The 23,591-nt window shown below is 48.5% G+C and overlaps 1 protein-coding gene across 7 annotated transcripts in view; it reads right to left on the reverse strand.

The window, feature by feature from the left end:
• Nucleotides 1-23,591, reverse strand: part of ripor2 (RHO family interacting cell polarization regulator 2) — a 399,549-nt gene that overhangs the window by 74,192 nt on the left and 301,766 nt on the right. For all 7 annotated transcript variants that reach the window (XM_072509637.1, XM_072509644.1, XM_072509638.1 and 4 more), the window contains exons 3-6: nucleotides 21,868-22,023; nucleotides 20,974-21,052; nucleotides 9,663-9,686; nucleotides 7,449-7,502 (exon numbers count right to left, since the gene is read on the reverse strand). In XM_072509637.1, the coding sequence (XP_072365738.1) occupies nucleotides 7,449-7,502; nucleotides 9,663-9,686; nucleotides 20,974-21,052; nucleotides 21,868-22,023 (313 nt within the window). The remainder of the gene's footprint in view (nucleotides 1-7,448; nucleotides 7,503-9,662; nucleotides 9,687-20,973; nucleotides 21,053-21,867; nucleotides 22,024-23,591) is intronic.

Here is a 23,591-nt window from a genome sequence, read left to right on the forward strand (position 1 = left end):
TCAAATTGTAATAACCCTCACGAGGACTCCTTGGGATTGTTGATTTTTTTTTGTAAAATATTTTTATTCTCCATTTTCACATTTCCTTCAGAATTTACACCCCACCAGCAAGCAGTAAACGATAACAAATACAGTCAATACCCATATCAACAACAACAATCCCATCCTCCCACCACCCCAAACAACGCCCCACCTGACAATGTAAGCATCAAATAAAACAAACCCTCCCACGGTGGGAAAAACAAAGGAAAAAAAAAGAAAATGGAATCAGGAATCGCCTATGGTCACCATTGACCTATAGAGTCCACCCCCCTCCCCCTAACATTCAATGCCATCCATTTCCCGAAAGAGTACCGCAAATGACACCCATGAATTGTAACCCCCCCCCCCCCCGACTCCTCCCCTCCACCCACTTCCTCTTATAAAACTCCTCCCCCCAATCTCTGTTCCTTCCCCCCAACTTTCCACCCCGGCTAGACTCATCGGACCTTGTTCTGCCAGGCTCCGATGGCCACAGCCCCTCCCCCCACCTCACTCCAGTTCACTGGTCGGCTTAAACCGGCCAGCATGTAGGCCCACGCCCGCTTCTCTTTCCCCCTTGCCCGGTCCCAGGAAAACCAAGAAGTCCCCTTTAGCACACAAACCCCGCATACACACCCAAGCCCCAAAGAGCCATCATTGCAAGTGAAAGTCCCATCTCTTCCCTTGTCCAAATATATACAACGTTGGCTCATTTAGCACATACACCAGTATGCAGTGAATAAATACAGTTACATGAGACTACATCTGTACATGACCGGTTCTCAATTCAGCCACAGTCCTTCTGCCTTCGCAAACTCCTCCGCTGCTTCCGCCGTCCCGAAATAAAAGTCCTTGGATTTGTAGGTCACCCTCAACTTAGCTGGGTATACTATGCCACACTGCACCTTACTGATGTACAACGCCTTCTTCACCCGGCTGAAGGCAGCCCGCCTCCTCGCCAGCTCCACCGTAAGGTCCTGATATATGCGTATACCAGCTCCAGCCCACCGCACCACCCGCTTCTGCTTTGCCCAGCACAGGACCTTCTCCTTCACAAAGTACCTACGAAAACACAGAGTCACTACTCTTGGCGGCTCACTCTCCTTTGGTACAGGCCTCCACGACCGATGAGCCCGATCCAGCTCATATCGGGAGAGATTATCCCTGTAGTGATGTGCATCAATGTAAATACATGTAGGCTAGCTAGACACTAGAGGGAGCACCAGAAACGTCACACACACACACACTCAACCAATAGATCAAGTAGATGGGACATGACCAATGGACATTCACGATACACAAGAAGGTGACACGACCAGAGGAGGGCATTACAGCAACACATACACAAAGGACACCACACACATGATCTGCCTCTTTCCAGTGGAGACAGTCAGTGAGAACAGACACAGGGTTGATTCAATATTACACCCACCACGTGGATTGCAGCAGCTGGTTAGTCAGTTTGGGTAGCTATAGTAGGATTAGCAGTAGTGTCGAACCCGAGTAATAGAAGTGTAAATAGTTTAATAAACGTGTTGAAATTATCTCCACATCTGAACCTTCCTTTGTCAAGTGCACCACAAGGAAGCCGCTTATGTTACACCTACAACCTAACAAATCATGGTACCAGAAGTGAACTGTTTCAATCCAGATAGCCATACCTCAGCGTACAGTGACAACCAGCAACGATACCCAGGCAAGATGTTCGAGATCCAGGTTCCGCAGCAGCTCCAGTGCCACGGCGATCTCCACGAAAACTGGCGGGCATTCCGGCAAATGTTTGAAATCTTCCTGGTGGCAGCCAAACTAGAAGATGTGGCTGATCTGAAAAAACAGAGCTTCTCCTCACCATCGCCAGTGCCAGAGCAAAAGAAATCTTTTAAAACTTCAAGTTCTCCAAGGGGCAAAACAGGAGCGACTTCCAGGCAGTCCTGGACAAATTCGGCAAATACTGTGAGGAAAGCACACTCCAACCAGCAAGAAAAGGTAAGAGAGGCGCCAGTACTCACCTCGAGGCCGAAATCCCAGAGCAGAGAACAATTTTGTTCGGCGGCCATCTTTCTATAGGGACTGCACTTGCGCAGTTGCGCGAGAAGCACACAGAACGGGAATGTCCGTATGCGCATGCACGAGAAGCCGCGCATGCGCAATCACGAAAAAGGCCCAATGTAAAGGAACAGCGATCTTCGCATGCGCAATCGCTTCCTACGCACTACGTCACATGCATCATGATGTCAGAGGCCCCGGACCACGCCCATTTAAAGGGGAAACATCCCAAATCAAAGAAAAAATCTTTTAAAGCTGTAAAACAACCTTCCTTCACTTGGAATGACAGCACAATGCCTCACACTGAACCAGGGAATGAAATTAACCTCCGAAGAACCCTGCAACAAGCAGTTACCTACGCCCAAACCGATGATTCCGACCTTGAATACTTCGATACCGACCTTTACATTTTCTCTGGACCTCGCGAGCCCAATGCCAGCTCCGACGCAAACAGTGATGTTATGGTCCTAGAAGACTACGACTCAGACAAACCTTTCACCTTGGGAGGCTACCCCAGTACCAAATCCGAACCGCAACGAGACATGTTGCACATTGGCGACGCCCGTATTGAATCCGACGCAGACGCGGATTCGTTCTTCGGATTTGAGGATCTTCAGCCCAGCAGATATGACATCCCGACACGTGAGCGCAGGATGATGCTGCAGCCTGAAATTAAGAGACAGAGAACGGTACAAGCCCACAGAGAGCGGCCTGCTGCCACGCAGAGCGTGGTCCACGCACTGCTCAGGGTTCCCGACTCTACGAACGAAGACACGCAAGGCTCCACACCGCAGTCCTTGTATGACCAAGAAGTGACTCCAGTGGCACAAGCCACTGCAGCGAGCTCGTGGACAGCCTCCATGATAGAAACAACGCAAGACTCCGACGCAGTCTTTGCAGGAACAAGACCACGAGTGTCTAGCAACCTCCTCTGACCAACTAGTGGCAGACGATGCAAGTCAGTCATGCTCAAGCTAACGACAAGAAGACTATGACAGTCTACCACGCTCCAGTGCACAGCAGGATGACCATGGCGGTCTATCATGCTACAGTGAAGAACAAAGCGACGATGACAGTCCAAGCCCAAATGAAGGACAACAGCAAGACAATGACAGTCCACCCATATTGTTTGCACCATCAGATGAACACTCTGACAATTTACCCAACCCAAGTGAACAGCAAGCAGCTACTGAGGATTTACCCACGGTATGTGAGACGAGTGACGACAGCATCCCACTTCCCATGCAAGATGTGCAAAGTGACAGACCTCAGCTAGTGTGTACAGAGGCACTCGACAATCACTGTGAGACCACTGGTGACTCCTGTGACACCGTGATACTTCCACCCTCATTCGTTCGGACCTCTTCACAAGTCAATGCATTCCTGCATGTTCCGACTCCAGACATGCAGCTTCAAGAAATCTCAGCTGACTCCAGTGAATCTGCTGAGACTCCGGACGGGGAGCATCACCAAACCAACACTGACTCAGTTAAAACAGACCAGACTCCAGATGGGGAGCAACCAAACGCCGACTCTGATTCACGTAAGCCGGACTTTACTCCTGACAGGGAGTGCCGCAACCTCAGTGATGTCACATTCAGGGTGACAGCAGATGCCACAACGACAGGAGATGGATCACTTAACAATTACACTGGGTCAGTAATAACAAGCTGCGGCTACAGTCCAAGAGGAATACACCAATATTCACCACAGCTATATCCACACATTTTTTCCACACCAGCAGTGCAGCCAATGACAGCTCATGCTGGACAAACCCAGTATTCGGGCATGCAGCAGCAAGCAGGCTATGCAGCATATTCTCAAACTTGCCAGCACTACAGATTGCCCACTAATGGAATCAAGACTGAAGGAGGACTACCGCAAGTGCAATCTGCACTACAGACTGGAGGCCTTAGTTACAGCCCAGGATTTGCTGCACCCCAGCCTGGCCAGACGGCATATTCCTATCAGATGCAAAGTTCTAGTTTCACACTATCACCAGGTATTTATGCGAGCAGCAATTCTGTTTCCAATTCGACAAGCATCAATGGTTCTCAGCAGGGTCAACCTTCCAGCACAGCATGTGGCCAGAACCAGTATGTACAGTCTTATCCAACTTCAACATATGGCACATCCATGACCTCGAATGATACTGTTGATGGTACCTCTTCAACGTCAACACCTTATCAGCTACAAGATGCCATCCAACATCACCATCACAAACATCGGGAAAAGAAAGGGACTCCAAATCAGACAGCGAAGTGATTTGACCACTTCTTGGTTCCTGTGGCACAGGGAAGTTGATGGCGTTCATAACCAAGAGAGACATTTGACCATGATGATTGATGGTTTATGGACTCACACAAATGATTTGGACTTATTGTTTAATCACTGTTCCCATGACTTGTATATACCTTAACCTATCTGCCTGTTTTTTGTTCAATTTTCTTAAAGTGTACAGAAAATATGTACATATAAAAAAGGGGGGATGTGGTGATGTGCATCAATGTAAAAACATGTAGGCTAGCTAGACACTATGGGAGCACCAGAAACATCACGCACACACACTCAACCAATAGATCAAGTAGATGGGACATGACCAATGGAAATTCACGAAACACAAGGAGGTGACACGACCACAGGGGGGCATTACACCAACCCATATATAAACGACACCACACACATGATCTGCCTCTTTCCAGTGGAGACAGTCAGTGAGTAGAGACACAGGGTTGATTCAATATTACACCCACCACGTGGATTGCAGCAGCTGGTTAGTCAGTCTGGGTAGCTATAGTAGGATTAGCTGTAGTGTCGAATCCGAGTAATCGAAGTGTAAATAGTTTAATAAACGTGTTGAAGTTATCTCCACGTCTGAACCTTCCTTTGTCAAGTGCACCACAAGGAAGCTGCTTATGTTACACCTACAACATAACAAATCAATCTCCTTCTCCCAATAGCTTCGCCAACATCGTGGCAAAATACTCAGTCGGCCTCGGGCCTTCCACATTAGGGCAGCACGGTAGCATTGTGGATAGCACAATTGCTTCACAGCTCCCGGGTCCCAGGTTCGATTCTGGCTTGGGTCACTGTGTGGAGTCTGCACATCCTCCCCGTGTGTGCGTGGGTTTCCTCCGGGTGCTCCGGTTTCCTCCCACAGTCCAAAGATGTGCAGATTAGGTGGATTGGCCATGATAAATTGCCCTTAGTCTCCAAAACTGTCCTTCGTGTTGGGTGGGGTTACTGGGTTATGGGGATTGGATGACGGTGTTGACCTTGGGTAGGGTGCTCTTTCCAAGAGCCGGTGCAGACTCGATGGGCCGAATGGCCTCCTTCTGCACTGTAAATTCTATAAATTTCGGGCAGACCCACAATCCTCAGATTCTGTCGCCTGGATCTGTTTTCCAAGTCGTCCATTTTGGCTCGCAGACCCTTGTTGATCTCTATCACCTTCCGCATCTCCTTCCCCATCGAGGTGAGTTGATCACTGTGCTGCAATAATGTCTCTTCCACTTCCTTCAGCGCCTCATCTTGCTCCCGCACCTCCGCCACTGCGCTCAATACTGCCACCCTCACCGGGGCAATCGCCTCCTCCACCAGCACTTTCAGTACCGCCCCCATCTCCTTCCTCATCGCCTCCATGTGTTTTGTGAACTGCCTTTCGAGTTCCACGGCCATCACCGTAGTCATTTCTTCCGCCGTGGGCAATGCGTCTCCCTGGTGCCCCAGCGTCCACTTTTCTTGCCGTCCCCGCGGTGACCTTTCCACTCCCCGACGGACTTTCAGCTGCTTTTTTCACGGCCGTTTTTTAACATATTCTGGACATTTCCCTTCACTGTGCCTTCTCCCTGCTTTTGCCGCCTCCGCTGCCCCTGGGACCGGGTGTTAAACCCCGAAAATGACGTTCCCGAACGGGAGCCCTCCAATGTGCGGCTGCCTCCCGCCCGCCATCACCGGAAGTGCCTTGGGATTGTTGATTGATTTCCCCGTGGGATTTGTGAATTACGCATTCCCATGGTGAGCGAATTAGCGGGACCCTTAAATGTAACTCCCAGACCTGGATCAGCACTCCTGATAGTCCTGGGCTTGGACGTTTGTTTTGAGTGTCGCGTAGCGGCTTTATTTTCAGTTTAAAATAAACCCGTTCGGCCTTTCCGTGCCTCCTGGATTAATTACACAAATCTAAAATGTTTTTGCAAACATCACATGGGTTACATTGTCATCTTGCTTCTGGGCTACTGCCTGGCTGACCCTTCAAGCTATCTGTCGATCCAGTAATTTGGATCTGCACAGTCTTTTCCCCCACATGAGGGAAGGTCCCAATCAGACTCCCAATGTTGAGATTTTATGTGTGAAAAACTGTCTGTTGCTGTTGCTAAATGTAGCCCTCAGTCTAACTGGACTACATTTGACAGGAAAGGAACTTTATTTCATTACAGCACCGCTTCCATTAGGTTTAACTGACAAAAAGAGAAAACAATTTGATATTGGATAGTCAGCAATTGAAACTTCCCAAACTCATCAGTCATGTGTAGCGACACCCTAATTGGCTGGGACACCTCACGTTCCGTTAATAGTGCTGTAGGATTTATGCCTATATCTCAGAGCACAATTGGCACCTCCGCTTAGCATCTCTCCCTCAGTGCTTCACTGGAGTGTCAGCTTAGATTTTGTGCCAACACCCTGAAGTAGGACTTGAACACACAGCTTTCCAGCTCAAGAGGTGAAAGTGTGACCACTGACCCACAACTAACTCACAAAGAAGAGACCAAGGGCGGGATTCTCCGAGTCACACCGGCATCGTTTGCGTGTGGGACCCCGGCGTTCTGGCTGCGGGGGCCGTCCTGGTGGGGGGGGGGGGGCGCGCGAGGGAGCCAACTCCAGGGGGGGGCCTCCACGGTGGCCAGGCCCGTGATCGGGGGCATCCGATCGGTGGCCGCGCTCATTCCCGGGGGGGGGGGGGCCTATGTTTCCTCCGGGCCGGGCCCCTGTAGGGCTCCGCTATATTGCCCAGGGGGCCAGTGCGGAGAGCCCATGGCGTGGACCCGCGCCGGCCGTGTTGGTCCGGTTTTCGGTGACGGAGCAGCGCTCAGCACTCTGGTGCCATACTAGCCCCCGAGGAGTGGGTGAATGCCTGGGCCTGGTGGCCCGTTGACGCCGGCATCGCTCGCGCTGGTTTTGACGCCGGCGTCAACACTTGGCCGGGATTTCGGAGAATTAGTTAAAAAAAACAAGTGGTAATAATACTGCTCTCCCAAAACATCCACCCATGAGCTCATTGCAAATAGAAAATAGGAGCAGGAGGAGGTCATTTCGCCCAACATTACACATTAAGTTTTTTCTATGGTCAACTTAAATTGAATTATATTATTTACATCTACCTTACTGATGTGGAACTCCAGTCTTCTGACATATCGCTCTATCGCTTTGATTTGCTGCAATGAGAAGCAAAAATATCATTAGGTTCAGCAGCTAACAGCAATGCACTGACCAGCAGGTTAATAATCTAAGCATCCACAAAATCACAGCGCAGAAAACTGAAGAGAAAGGGAGTAACGGCCATCTGAATGTTGCTTCCATATCTTTATTCTTCATGTAAAATATTTCATCATTAAACATTTACTTCTTGAACAAAATCCTGTAGCAAACGTACACATAGGACTCAAGTCACAAAACCCAAGTACATTTTGTGGGTTATAAGTACAAACCATTTGACTATTTGTGTCACTGTAAGTTACAGACTCCACAATATTCCTCATTAATATCTGTCGCTCAAGTAAATTGTATCATAGTGGTGGATTAGGTGCTTCCAGCAGGAAAATCACATTCACACTGAGCACAAGTAGGGAATGGGTGTCAGGAATTTCCTCAGAGGAGCTGGGTGACCGGGGGGGGGGGGGGGGGGCATCGTGATTGGCAACTACAACTTCAGAAGGGCATTTGATATTCAGCCAAAGCCAGATTGACCAGCTGAGAGGACCACTGAGGAAATTCCCAACAAGGATGGCAATACTTGTCACTGGACCTTCCTACTACAATTCCCGCTGCCACTACCTCCAGTCAGGAACGTGGGATTGCCATTTGCCAGTTTCTTCGGCCAGTTCTGTCATTACAATTCTTCATGCAGTTGTTGGTGAATGCATCTAAGGGAATTCATTATAGTGGGAGCCAACTCGCACTGCAGAACCATATCAAATATTGCCTGGTTCTGCAATATGACTCGGTTTCCACTGTGCTAAACTAGACTAAGGTCCACAATAATTTTTCTTTTTTAAAAATAAATTTAAAGTACCCAATTCTTTTTTTTTTCCCAATTAAGGGGCAATTTAGCGTGGCCAATCCACCTACCCTCCACATCTTTGGGTTGTGGGGGGTGAGACCCATGCAGACATGGGAAGAATTTGTAAACTCCACATGGACAGTGACCCAGGGCCGGAATCGAACCCGGGTCCTTGACGGCATGAAGCAGCAGTGCTAACCACTGCGCCGCCGTGCCACCCTGGTCCACAATAAAAATGGCCATTAGAAATTCAAATGGAGGTTCTCCCATTTTATTGCTGTAACTTCAGGAGAATTTCCTTCCATGTGTTTCAAAGGCTTCCCTTGAAGGTACTGGGCTGAGTGAGCTACCTTGCCGCAACCTCAGAAGATTCCCAGTGGGATTACAATAAAATTGAATTTATTATACCAGTGTAGCCATCTGGGATGGCCACGTCCCGATTCCAAAATGGACACCCGCAAAGAATGCAGGGAAAATTGGACAATGCTAAGAAACAAGCAGGTGCAAGCTCTGTCTGTTGATTAGAACCTTAAACTCTCAGACAGGACAGAAACCACCAAACAATCTACATACTAATGAGCCATCTCCGGGGACAAAAGGGAAACATTTAGATACACAATGTTAGGACAGACTCCCCGGCGTCAGAAGAAGCTAAGACAAAGCAGACTGACAGTCACCAGGACACGCCCAGCGATGAGGGAACCACCCCTCTATTGGAGGAAAATCGATACAGATGATTGGGAAAGACCCAGTTAGTTGAGGCCAAGTTCAAGGCCCGCCCAAAAGCGCACAAAGCCCTTTTTAGTATAAAAGGTATCCCCCAAGGGAGAACGCTCTCCCTTGGCTTTGGCTCTCACCGAAGAGAGAGACCTGCCTAGCAGCTGCACCAGACCAAGTAAGTCCCAAGTCAACGCACGCTACGAGATAGACGCTCCTAGTTACTACCCTGTAAATAGCTCAACCCAGCAGCCTCAGAACCGAGCAACGGCCATTGTTCCTCTGACTGAGTGGGCGCCCGGAGCTAAGTATAGGCTTTAGTAATAGTGGTAGTTTAGTTTGTAGAGTTTGTGCATGAGTAGATTTGACTGTGTGTAAATAAATGAGCATTGCTTTTGAACTTACTAACTGGTCAGAGTTATTGATCAGTATTCGGTTCTGAACCTTGTGGCGGTGTCGAAAGATACCTGGCGACTCTTGAGCAAACGTGATTAAACAGAACCAAATTAAGAGCCAACCAAAAGTTAGCAACACCATTAATCCATATAGATAAAGTCTCACCTTCAGGAGATGTTGAATAGGTATAATAGACACTCACCTTATCCAGATCATACAAAACTCCCTGTGAATAAAACATATAAAGTATTACATGATGACATGCTCTATTCAATTTACGTTTTCTATAAAGTATTTACGACACTTCCCAGGTTTGGGGGCCAGAGCTGCTGAGCAGATAAATGAATGAGGGTTCACTCCAGACTAGATTGAAGTTACTCCTGCAATAGGTTTATTGCTGCAAAGTTTGCACATTTAAACGTGCCATCGACTGTGACATTCTATTATCTTAACAGCAGTGCTTAAATAATATTTCCAGTAAAACACAAAAAGGAAAATGCAACAACTGGAAGCAGAGGAATAAAAATTCCATCTGCTCAAGAGCAGCCAAGTGCTGTGATAATGTGGATTGACATGGTTTATATTTAGTACCCGGAATCCTCCGGTCATTGTGATTGACTTTACCCGCAGGCAGGGAACCCCCGCCCGTGGGTTTCCTGGCAGCATGGGGTGGCTTCTTTGGGAATTCCCATTGACAAGCGATGGGAAAACAGAATCCCGTCGCCAGCGAACGGCGCTGCCGAGAAACACCCGGCTCGGGAACCGGAGAATTCCGCCCGGTGTCTGTCCATAAACACACCAAAGGTTCCCTAAAATGCTTATTTCAAAAAGTGACAAAGGATACATCAATGGCTGTATGTGTAAATACACCACAGAGTATCATACCTGGTCTGTGTAGACTCGGCTGACCTTGCTGGGGTCACAGTATTGCTATAATTGTTAGCGGGAGGGCTGATTAGGCTAAGTTTCCACTCCTGATCACTATGCAGCGGCCCTGGCTGTAAAGTGCCGGGCTTGGTCGTGGTGCCTTCAATAGTTGATTACCTAGGGCAACATCCTGGAACTCCCTCCCTAACAGCACAGTGGGTGTACCTACATCTCAAGGACTGCAGCAGTTCAAGAAGGCAACTCAACATCTCCTTCTGAAGGGCAGCTAGGGATGGGGCAATAAATAAATGCTGGCCTAACCAGCGACACCCACATCCCGCAAATGAATTTTAAAAACCTGTGGACACATTTTCTAGATTTGTATCTGAGTAATAGTCATTTTGAAAAAGTACTGGGATGCCTGATATGAAGCTTGTGAATTCTCACCCAGTAAGAATACATCGTTTTCAGACAAGGTGAGATTTATTTTAAGTCAAGAAAAGGGAAGCCTTTATTTGGATTTCTCACGACTGTAATGTTGGAGTTTTGGTCGTGATTTTCCCAGGTCTTCATAATTGCCCTATCCTGTACCATGCAGACTATTGGGAAGCCATTGTTGCTGGTGTGAACACAATCCAAAAACAATTTAACCTAGAGGACACCACTGCCAGTTAGCACCGAGTAAAGGCATTCAAAACAGTAAACGGTCAGTTTTACATCAGTTACATTTACAATTCCTGGAATCGGGCCCATGAACTCTGTTATAATTTCCTTCTATCTGTTCTAATTTTTTTTTAATAAACAATTTTATTGAGGTATTTTTGGCATATAAAACAGCAACATTATACCATAGTGTACAAAAAGCAAATAAGACATAATGCAAGCATCGGCTCCCCTCTCGCAAGAACCTGCCTAAGCAACCCCCTACTCTAGACTACCCTAACCCCCCCTCACCCCCCCCCCCCTGCTGATGATTAATTTTCCGCGAAGAAGTCAACGAATGGCTGCCACCTCCGGGCGAACCCTGACAACGATCCTCTCAAGGCGAACTTAATTTTCTCCAGCCCAAGAAGGCTCGCCGTGTCCGAAAGCCATACTTCAGACTTCAGGGGTTTTGAGTCCCTCCAAACCAACAGTATTCGTCGCCGGGCTACCAGGGAAACAAAGGCCAAGACGTCGGCCTCTTTCACCTCCTGGACTCACGGGTCCTTCGAAACCCCAAAAATTGCCACCTCAGGACTCATTGCTACCCTAGTTTTCAATACCCGGGACATGACGTCCGCGAATCCCTGCCAGTACCCCCTTAGTTTAGGACACGCCCAGAACATGTGTACATGGTTCGCTGGTCCTCCGGCACATCGAGCACATTTGTCCTCCAGCCCAAAGAATTTGCTCATCTGGGCCACCATCATGTGGGGCCGATGTACGACATTGAACTGGATCAGACTGAGCCTGGCGCATGTTGCGGACGTGTTTACTCTACTCAAAGCGTCTGCCCATATGCCGTCCTCCATCTCCCCCCCCGAGCTCCTCCTCCCACTTAAGGTTCTTCGGTCTGTGCCTCCTCTGCTCCCATTAGTTCTTTATAAAGGTCGGAGACTCTCCCCTCTCCCACGTCTCCTCTGGAAACGACCCTGTCCTGGATCCCCCTTGGTGGGAGGCGTGGGAAGGATGGTACCAATCTGCGTACGAAATCCCGCACCTGCAAGTACCTGAAATCATTCCCTCTCACCAGCCCAAACTTCTCCTCCAACACCCTCATGCTCGGGAAGCTCCCTTCCAGGAACAGATCGCCCATCCTCGCAATCCCCGCCCTCCGCCATAATTGGAACCCACCGTTCATATTTCCCGGAGCAATTCGGTGGTTACCGCAGATTGGGGACCAAACCGATGCTCTCACATCCCCTATATGCCTCCTCCACTGGCCCCAGATCCGTAGAGCCACCACCACTAGAGGGTTGGTGGAGTATCGTGCCGGTGGGAGCGGCAGAGGCGCCGTAACCAAGGCTGCCAAACTGGTGCCCCTGCACGAAGCAGCCTCCATCCGCTCCCAAACCGACCCCGTACCCACCATCCATTTCCTTACCATGGCTATGTTAGCTGCCCAGTAGTAGTTGCTAAAGTTCAGCAACGCCAGCCCCCCCATCCCCTCGGTTCCTCTCGAGCATCGCCTTCCTCACCCGTGGGGACTTTCCCTCCCAAACAAATCCCAGGATAATTTTATCTAGCTTCTTAAAGAAGGACCGCGGAATGAAAATGGGGAGACTCTGAAATATGAGCAAGAATCTCGGGAGAATCGACATCTTCACCGTCTGCACTCTCCCCGCCAATGACAGCGGGAGCGCATCCCATCTCCGGAACTCGTCCCTCACTTGCTCCACCAACCGGGACAAGTTTAGCTTATGCAACTTACCCCAGTCTCGCGCTACTTGTATCCCTAAATATCTGAAGCTTTCCCCTACCAGCCTGAACGGCAGCCCACTCAGCCAACTCTCCTGACCTCTCGCCTGCACTACCCACATCTCGCTCTTTGCCATGTTCAATTTATATCCTGAGAACCGACCAAATTCCCTCAGGGTTTCCATGATTCCGTCCATCCCCGTCATCAACAGCAGGTCATCCGCATATAACAAAACTTTATGTTCCACTCCCCCCCGGACCAGCTCTTTCCAGTCCCCTGAGGACTGGAATTGCCAGTGGCTCTAGCCAGCGCAAACAGCAGTGGGGAGAGGGGGCATCCCTGTCTAATCCCGCGGTGAAGTCTGAAGTAGTCAGGTGTCGTCCTGTTCGTCCTCACACTAGCCTCTGGGGCCTGATATGGCAGCCTAACCCAGTCAATGAATCCCACCCCGAACCCAAAACGTCCCAGCACCTCCCATAAATAGTCCCACTCAACCTGGTCGAAAGCCTTTTCGGCATCCATTGCTACCACTACCTCTGCCTCCCTGCTCTCCGGGGGCATCATAATCACATTGAGCAGCCTCCTTAGATTGGCCACCAGTTGCCTGCCCTTTACGAACCAGGTTTGGTCCTCCGCAATCACGTCCGGTACACAGTCCTCAATTCTAGACGCCAAGATCTTGGCCAGTAATTTAGCGTCTGCGTTAATCCAAGAGATCGGCCTATAGGACCCACATGCCTCCGGGTCTTTATCCCTTTCAGTATTAGCGAGATAGTGGCCTGCGACATTGTCGGGGGTAAGACCCCTCTGTCTCTTGCCTCGTTGAACACCCTGACCAGCACTGGCCCCACTATCTCGGAGAACGTTTTATAAAACTCCACCGGGTATCCGTCCCACCCCGGGGCTTTACCCGACTGCATGACTTTCAGGCCCCCCAGTACCTCTTCGGTCCTGATCGAGGCCCCCAGCCCACCTACCAACCCCCTACTTACTCTTGGGAAGGTCAGTCCGTCCAAAAAGCCCCTCCTCCCCTCTGGTCCCGTGGGGGGTTCCGAGGTGTACAGCTTGCAGGAGAAGTCCCTAAACACCTTGTCCAGTCCTACCGGGTCTCCCACCAGGTTTCCCTCCCCATCGATTACCTTTCCTATTTCCCTAGCCACTTCTCTCTTTCTTAGTTGTTGTGCAAGCATTCTGCTGGCCTTCTCCCCATTCTCGTATATTGCGCCCTTTGCCCTTCTAAGCTGCTCTACGGCCTTCCCTGTAGACAACACCCCAAACTCGGTCTGCAGCCTCTGTCGTTTCCTAAGTAACTCTGGCCTCGGGGACTCCGCATAGCTCCTGTCCATCCGTAAAATTTCCTTAACCAGTCGGTCCGTTTCTGTCCTGTCTGTCCTGTCCCTATGGGCTCGGATTGAAATCAGCTCCCCTCTCACCACTGCCTTCAGCGCCTCCCAGAGCACCGCTGCTGAGACTTCTCCAGTATCATTTACCTGCAGGTAATTCTGCATGCATTTCCTCAGCCTCTCACACACCACCTCGTCCGCCAGCAGCCCAACTTCCAACCTGCATTGTGGGCGCTGAAAGCTATCTTTGCAAATCTGCAGATCAACCCAGTGCGGAGCATGGTCCGAGATGGTAATTGCCGAATATTCTGCACCCATCATCCCTGTCAGCAAGTCCCTGCTCATGATAAAGAAACCAATTCGGGAATACACCTTGTGGACGTGAGAATAGAATGAAAACTCCTTCGCCGATGGCCGACTAAATCTCCATGGGTCAGCTGCCCCCATTTGCTTCATGAACCCTCTCAGTTCCTTTGCCATCGCTGGCACCCTACCCGTTTTTGAACACGACCGGTCCAGGTCAGGATCAAGAACTGTGCTAAAGTCCCCACCCATGATCCGTTTGCGTGAGTCCAAGTCAGGGATCTTCCCCAGCAACTTCTTAACAAAATCTATGTCATCCCAATTAGGGGCATATACATTGACCAGGACTACTCTCACCCCCTTGAGCTTACCCCTAACCATAACAAATCTGCCACCCCCCTCCGCAACTGTGCCCTCCACCTCAAATTGGACCCGCTTGTTGATCAAGATCGCAACCCCCCTGGTCTTAGTGTCGAGCCCCGAATGGAAGACCTGACTAATCCAGCCCTTCCTTAATCTGACCTGGTCAGCCACTTTCAGATGAGTCTCCTGTAACATGACTACATCCGCCTTCAAAACCCGTAAATGCGCGAACGCACGCGCCCTCTTGACTGGCCCGTTTAGCCCTCTAACATTCCAGGTGATCAGCCTGGTCGGGGGGCACCTCGCCCTCTCCTTTGCCGATCAGCCAACTCCTTTCTTTGGCCAGCCCCCAAGCCATGTGTCGCGCTTCCTCTGGCCCGCCTCCAGGCCGCCTCCACCCCTGACCTCCTCACTGTTACCATGCACAATTTCCAACATCGTCAGCAGACCTTCTCCCCCCCCCTCACCTCTCTAGCAACACCACCCTATAACCTAACCCCTGACATAAACTACCTAAATGAACACCCCCCACCTGGCTTCTGTTGACTAGCCCACCCAGCTAGCCTGGTGGCTCCCAACTCCGGCACTAGCAAGTCTCTCACCTATTGTTCCCTGGATCCCCTCCCCCCGGCCCATCCACACCACTTCCCCAAATCAGCCCTGCTTGAACAAATACTCTAAACAGGACAGAGACAGCCCCAACAATAGTGCAATTTAAGTCATACAAAACGAAATAGCAGGTACTGTCAACCATTCCTACCTGAACGCAGAAAGAGATAGCAAAAATTCCCCGAAAAACACCCCCCATATCCGAACCATTCTAACTATTCCCTTTTTCCAACAAAACTCAAACACAAAAGCGAAAAAGAGACATGAAGAGAAAAAAGACAAAAAACACATAAAAACCAAGATACAAAAGCATGAAAAACCATGCAGGCATCTCTCAGAAACAAGAGAGAAAGAATTAAAAGTTCCGACACGAGTCCAAGAGTCCTCAGCTCGCGACCAGCCCTTGCCTCTTTGCAAAGTCCATCGCCTCCTCGGGTTCCTCGAAATAATGGTGCTGGCCCTCGTGCGTAACACACAGTCGCGCCGTATAGAGCAGCCCAAATTTCACCTGCTTCTTATATAAAATCTCTTTAACTTGCCTGTAGCCTGCCCTCCTTCTGGCCACCTCTGCGCTCAGGTCTTGGTAAACGCGCAGGGTGCTGTTGTCCCAGTTGCAGCTCCACGTGCTCTTGGCCCATTGAAGAACCCGCTCCTTATCAAGGAACCTGTGGAATCGGACCACCATCACTTGTGAGGAACCCCCTCACCGCGGCTGCCTCACCTGCGCTCTTTGGGTCCGACGGGCGAGGGAACACCTCGTTCCCCAGCAGCTTCTGGAACATATCTGCCACATACGCGGCAGCATCCAGCACGTCGGCCCCCCTCTGGGAGGCCAACGATTCTTAAATTCTGCCGGCGAGACCTGTTCTCCAGGTCCTCCAGCTTTTTCAGGGGCATTTATTGTTGGTCTCTCAACCTTGGAATCTCCATGTCCGCCACCGTTTGAAAGTCCGCCTGCTCCTCCACCGTCTTCTCCAACTCCTGGATCTTCTCAGCCTGGGCATCCAGCCTTTTCTCCATTCGGTCAAACGATTTCTGGAGCGGTTCCATATGATCACTTTTCAGTGCTAGGAAGTTCTCCGGCATAACCTGCAACAGGTGCTCCATTGTCGGCTGAGCTGGCCGGATCTGGACATCGGCCATATTGGTTTCCCTCACAGCCTCCCCTTTGCCCTTGCTTGTCCACTTCTTCAGCTGTTTGCGATCCTTCCTACTTCTTAGTTCCATACACCTCTGTATGGATTCAGTGCCTGAGTGCTATTGCTTTCCAATCCAGCACTTAAAAGCGTAAAAACGTCGGGGAAAAGGTCCAAAAGTCCGACCGGAGCGGGAGCCACCAAGTCTGCGACTTACTCCCTCATAGCCGCCACCGGAAGTCCCTGTTCTAACTTTATACAGCACTTGCGCCTTATTCAATGACTAAAGAAAAACATAACATTAAAAATTTATTTCACAGCTTGACAGACATGCCCATTAGCCTAGCTAACTTTTCAAGTTATCAAGTGGTGCCGTGGTATTGTCCCTTGACTAGTAACCTGGAGACCCAGGGTAATCCTCTGGGGACTGAGGTTCGAATCCCACCACAGCAGATGGTGGAATTTTAAAACTTTAAATATCTGTACTTAAAAATTAGATGATGACCATGAAGCCACTGTCGTAAAAGCCCAACTGGACCCTACCTGGTCTGGCCTAGCCTACATGTGACTCTTAAATGGCCTAGAAAATCACTCAGTTGTATTCAACCGCTACAAATGGATCGCCCGGCATCGACCTCAGCAGCTGAAACGACAATGGCAACCTAGCCCTGTTGACTCTGCAAATTCCTCCTTACTAACATTTGGGGGATTGTGCCAAAATTGGGCGAGCTGTCTCACAGATTAGTCAAGCAACAGCCTGAAGGAATAACCCCAGACACCACCATCACCATCCCTGGGCACATCCTGTGCACCGACAGGGCAAAGGTGGCAGCGCACTGGTATACATGAGGGAGTTGCCCTGGTAGTCCTGAACATCTACTCCAAAGTCTCAGAAGTCCTCCTCAGCTTATGAACACCTCCACCATGACAATATCAATAGGAGTAGCCACTGCACAGTCCTTGAGAAGACAAAGTCTTATCTACACATTGTGGATATTCTCCATCATGGTGTGTGGCACTACCACTGTGCTAAATGGGTAAACTTTGAGCAGATCTAGCAGCTCAAAACTGGGCATCCATTAGGCGCTGTGGGCCATCAGCAGAATTGTACTCAACCATAATCTGCATGGCACTCTACCATTATCACCAAGACAGGAATCCTGGTTCAATGAAGAGTGCAGGAGTGCTTGCCAGGTATAACACCAGGCATACCTAAAAATGAGGTGTCAACCTGGTGAAGTGACAAAACAGGGCTACTTGCATGCCAAACAGCATAAGCAGCATGAAATAGACAGAGCATAGCAATCCCACAACCAATGGATCGGACTGCTCTGTAATTCTGCCACATCCAGCCGTGAATGGTGGTGGACAGTTAGGCAACGCTCTGGGGGAGGTGGCTCCACAAATATTCCTGCCCTCAATGATCAAGGAGCCCAGTGCATCTGTGCAAAAGACAATGCTGAAGTATTCGCAATAATCTTCAGACAGAAGTGTTGAGTGGATGATCCATTTTGGTCTCCCCCAGAGACACCCAGCATCACAGATGCCAGTCTTCAGCCATATTGATGCACTCTGCGTGATATCAAGAAATGACTGAAGGCAATGGATAATGCAAAGGCTACGGGCTCTGACAATATTCCAGCAATAGTACTGAAGACTTGTGCTCCAGAACGTGGCATACACCTAGCCAAGTCGCTCCAGTACAGCTGCAACACTGGCATCTACCCGGCAATGTGGATAATTGCCCAGGTGTGTCCTGTACACAAGAAACAGGACAAATCCAAACCAACCAATTACCGCCCTATCAGTCTACTCTCCATCATCAGCAAAGTGATGGAAGGAGTCATCAACAGTGCTATCAAGCGGCATTTACTCAGCAATGACCTGCTCAAGGATGCTCAGTTTGGGTTCTAGCAGGGTCACTCAGCTCCTGACCTCGTTACAGCCTTGTTTCAAACATGGACAAAAGAGCTGAATGCCAGATGTGAGGTGAGAGTGACTGTCCTTGATATCAAGGCAGCATTTGGCAGAGAATGGCATCAAGGAGATCTAACAAAACTGGAGTCAATGGGAATTAAGGGGAAAACTCTCTGCCAGTTGGAGTCATACCTGGCACAAAGGAAGATGGCTGTTGTGATTGGAGGCCAATCATCTGAGCTCCAGGACATCACCACAGGAGTTCCTCAGAGTAATGTCCTAGGCCCAACCACCTTCAGCTGCTTCATCAATGGCCTTCCTTCCATCATAAGGTCAGAAGAGGGGATGTTCGCTAATAACTGCACAATGTTTAGCACTATTCGCGATTCCTCAGGTACTGAAACTGTTCCTGTCCAAATGCACACGACCTGGCCAATATCCATGCTTGGGCGGACAAGTGGCAAGCAACATTCATGCCACACAAGTGCCAGGCAATGAGGAATCCTCCAACAAGGGAGGATCTACCCATCGCCCCTTGATATTCAATGGCATTACCATTGCTGAATCCCCCAATTTCAACATCCTGGGGGTTACCATTGACCAGAAACTGAACTGATGAACCATATAAGTGCTGTGGCTACCAGAGCAGGTTAAAGGCTAGGAAACCTGCAGCGAGTAATTCAGCTCCTGACTCCCCAAAGCCTGTCCACCATCTGCACGGCAAAAGTCAGGAGTGTGATGGAACACTCTCCATTTGCCTGGATGAGTGCAGCCCCAACAACAATCAAGATGCTCGACACCATCCAAGACAAAGCAGCCCATGTTTTTGGTACCCATTCCACAAACATTAATTCTCTCCACCGCTGACGAACATGGGCAGCCAAGTGTACCATCTATAAGATGCACTGCAGGAACTCACCAAAGTTCCTTAGGCAGCACCCTCCAACCTACGACCACTACCATCTAGGAAGTTCAAGAAGGCACCTCATTCACCACCATATTCGCAAGGGAAACTAGTAATGGCCAATAAATGCTGGTCTAGCCAGAAACATCCACATCCCGTAAATAAATTAAAAAATAAATCTGTAATCCCAACTCAAAGGAATGAAATCAAGCTCGAATATTGCAGCCCCGTTCTCCAACCCATGTTCTTAATGAATGTAGTTCGCAGTAAAAATCCATGAAGTTGTCTTTCATTGAAAAGTAGGGAATTCATGTTAGCTGCAAACAACTTAAATTAGAATAAATGCAAAATACAGATTTAAAAAATTAAAAAATAATAATCTTTAATTTTGCCACAAGTAGGCTTACATTAACACTGCAATGAAGTTACTGTGAAAATCCCCCAACCGCCACTCTCCGGCGCCTGTTCGGGTACACAGAGGAAGAATTCAGAATGTCCAATTCACCTAACAACACGTCTTTCGTTACTTGTTTGAGGAAACCGGAGGAAACCCACGCAGACACAGGGAGAACTCCGCACAAACAGTGACCCAAGCGGGAATCGAACCCAGGACCCTGGCGCTGTGAAGAAACAGTGCTAACCACTGTGCTACCGTGCCGCCTAGCATAATATTTAATTTTTTAGTTAATATTGTGGAAGGACGCACTCAGACGGTAAACTCAAATGTCTGCTTATTTTTCCTGAGATAGCGCAAAAAGTGCAGTCTTTCTTGTACTATGGTTGGCTTAAAATATTTAATATTAGCCACTTTATTTGATCAATTTTCTCTGGCAATAGTCAATAATTATTATGAATGTCAAATGTCAAAATCAGGAATCTCTGCACAATGTGTCGATGAGGTAAAAATGTTCACAGGAACTCGAACATTTCATCACTTTGTGGTGTTCAAATACATTTTTATGATACCACAGTGTTTGTGAATTTGTCAGCCTATGAACTAAAAGGGAAGCAGTTTAGCTCACACGTGAGCTCCAAAATGAAATGGTCTCCAGCGTAACTCCTGGTCTGCACTGATCTCAGCTGGGACGGTTGGTGAGCTACAAGACAACATCCTTAGTCTGTGGCGGAGAAGGAAAAACAGCTGGATTCTGCTTCCAATTCTTGTCCCAGGGGACTTGACAGTGAAGTCCCCCTGGATGAATACTCTGCCAAATATTCATTATCGAGATTCAAACATGCTGAACTATTTGAGGGGAGGAGGTGTGAAGGAAGGTAATGAAAGTTTGACTACACATTTGCAGCACCAGATTTCATGTTAAGTGGTTAAGGGGGAAAACTGGAATTAGAAATAAAACCAGAAAATGCTGGAAAACACAGAAAGCCCGTCCTTATATGTAAAGGGAAAGAATAATTGTGACATGAAAATTGGAATTGCCGAAAATATTCAGCAGGTCTGGCGGCAGCTGCGGCAAAAGAGACGGAAGAAACTTTTCAGATCGACGATCTTTCCTGTCATTTTTAAGGGTGTGATATTTGGTTCTGATGAAGAGAACAGAGCCAAAAAGGGACTAATCTTTCTTTTATCTCCACAGATGCTGGCTGACCTACACTGTGTCTTTCCACCATTTTCTGGTTTTACTTCCATTTTGGTTGGTCGGGCTCCCACTTACCAGTCTTGAATTGCGTTTCATATCTTTCAGCTGGGCAGTTAGCTTGTCCAACTCTGTTTGGTGCGCCTCCAGGTACTCACTGTTTAATAACACAAGAGAAAGGGTTGGAACAGAACATGACTTAACGTTCATTTCCTTCCTAGAATCTGCTCTAAATCATGTAGCAGACAATGTACTAAATAATGTGGAATCTGATTCCAAAGATGTGCAGGTTAGTTGGATTGGACATTTTTTTTTCTTTCTTTTAAATGTTTCCAATTAAGGGCAAATTTAGTGTGGCCAATCCACCTACCCTGCATATCTTCGGGTTTTGGGGGTCAGACCCACACAAACATAGGGAGAATGTGCAAATTGCACATGGATAGTGACCCGGGGCCAGGATCAAACCTGGGTCCTCGGCACCGTAGGGCAGCAGCGCTAACCACTGTGCCTCCGTGCCGCCCTGGTGAATTGGACATGTTAAATAACAAAAAGGTTACGTGGGGTTACGGGGATAGGGTGGGGGCGTGGGCCTAGGTATGGTGCTCTTTCAGAGGGTCAGTGCAGACTCGATGAGTCAAATGGCCTCTTGCACTGTAGGGATTTTATTCTGTTCTATAGTCCACTTGCTATCAATATTGTACAATCAATTTAAAGGATAATTGCTTCTTGGCATATCCATAGTCACTTAGGGGTTAATTAATTCTCTGTGGATGGGTTGGTATTTCCGAATAACTAGCTGTCCTCCGCAAACAGGAAATACAGCAGAAAATAAATACAATTCCTTTTGAGCCTGTGTGATTCAGAAATATTACTTATCATGCTTGACCTGACAACAAACAGAATCTATAATTGGCAACGGTCAATCTTTAATTCATCAGTTTGGGGGGATTTTGAACAATCACATGTTCTTACATTAATCCTTTCTTCAGGGCCTCGTACATTTCTTCCATTCGTTTTGGCTGCACGTCTTTGGGTGTGCAATTGTTCTTGTAGGATGCAGCATTCATTTTCCTTATTTTTCCTTGTGGCTTTTTGATGGCTCCGTTATTTCCAATGAAGGACTGAGACCTGTGGGGAGATCACATCAGTGAGGAGCGGTCACAAGTAGCACCTTGAGTGAAATCCAAATGGGGTGCCACATTTGGAGGTGGTTTTGAGGGGGGGGGGGATTCATGGGGGGGTACATTAGGTAAGGTGGTGGCTGAGGTTGGGAAGGGAATGATAGAATGAAATTGTTCGGCTCAACAGTAATGTGCCACCAAACTTGGAAAAGAAAGAATGACTGGCATTTATCTAATTCTGTTCGTGACCAAGGCTTCTGAAAGCACTTTACAGTCATTAAAGTAAAGTATTGTCACTTTTTGTAATGCAGGAAACGTTTCTTCAGGGGAAATAACTTTTCCAAGGACACGTCATAACCTGACTGGGAAGAGATGCAAGAGAGATGATTTGGTATGGGTGGAAGAAAGAGGACAAGGTTCTTTTATGGGGATATTTTGCTTCTCCCACCCCCTACTTCACCTCCATTAATTAGTCGCAAGCTAAGTGACTTAAAACGGGTCCCACTTTGCCAGTGGCCGAAACATTCTGCTCCTCAGTGGGAGGAAGTCCTGTCCTTGGGAGCTGCTGGCCAATGTAATTGGCTGGCAGCTCTAGCAGTCCCAGCAGCATCAGAACTCAATAGTGGCCACTGCTGGGACTGCAAGCTGCCCCACAATGAAGAGGTGGTGGAGACTGGACTTGGCTAAGACCAGGAATTCTGGTTATGGAAGGATCGGGCACCATAGGGATGGAGGTAGGGGATGGTCAAGTGTTGGAGAATAGACGGAGAAGCTCTAAATGAGAGGGGATGAATAGCTACATCTTCAAGAGCTATCCTTTGTCCCTTATACTCATCCACAGAGTTTGAGGGGAAGAATGTGTTGTGTTATGCTTCTTCATGTAGCATAAGCTGCTTCCTTGATGTATACTCTGACAAAGGAAGGTTCAGACTTGGAGATAGATTTAACACATTTATTGAACAGTTAACAATTCTCCTACTTGAGTACGACTCTCCTGCTGATCTTGCTATAGTAACTCAGTCTAACTAATCAGTCTGCTCTAAGCCATGCAGTGGGTATGATGCTTCCGATCTGCCCCGTCCTTCTCTCTTGGTGTTGCCTGTGGAAAGAGAAAGAGCATGTGTGCCCTGTCCTTTTATATGGGTTGTCCCCTTGTGGTAGTGTCACCTCTGGGTGTCTTGACTGCCCATTGGTCGTGTCCTATTCTATGTGTTCATTAGCTAGTATGTCTGCATGTCATGATGTCTCTGGTGCTCCCTCTAGTGTTTACTTGTTCTTAGTGTATTTATGTTAACCCCTTGTGTATTTACAGTGATGCATATCACCACAGATTGAAGAGTTGCATCAGCCTGGACTGGAGGAGGGTGACGGTGTCATGGCAGCTACCAGGAAAACAAACCCACATGTGGAGGAAGCTTTTGTTCTGGTTGCAGACCAGTTGAACTTTGAGGGAGTGGAGCCCTCACTGCGGATGAATCTCACTGGTTAATCACAATTAATGATGTCCTTTCTCTGGGAGAATCAAGTAACGGCAGCGAAACTCACTGCTCTTAGTGCCAATAAGTCCCATCTATC

Source organism: Scyliorhinus torazame, chromosome 6, assembly GCF_047496885.1.
Source record: "Scyliorhinus torazame isolate Kashiwa2021f chromosome 6, sScyTor2.1, whole genome shotgun sequence".
In the NCBI taxonomy this organism is placed as follows: domain Eukaryota; kingdom Metazoa; phylum Chordata; class Chondrichthyes; order Carcharhiniformes; family Scyliorhinidae; genus Scyliorhinus; species Scyliorhinus torazame.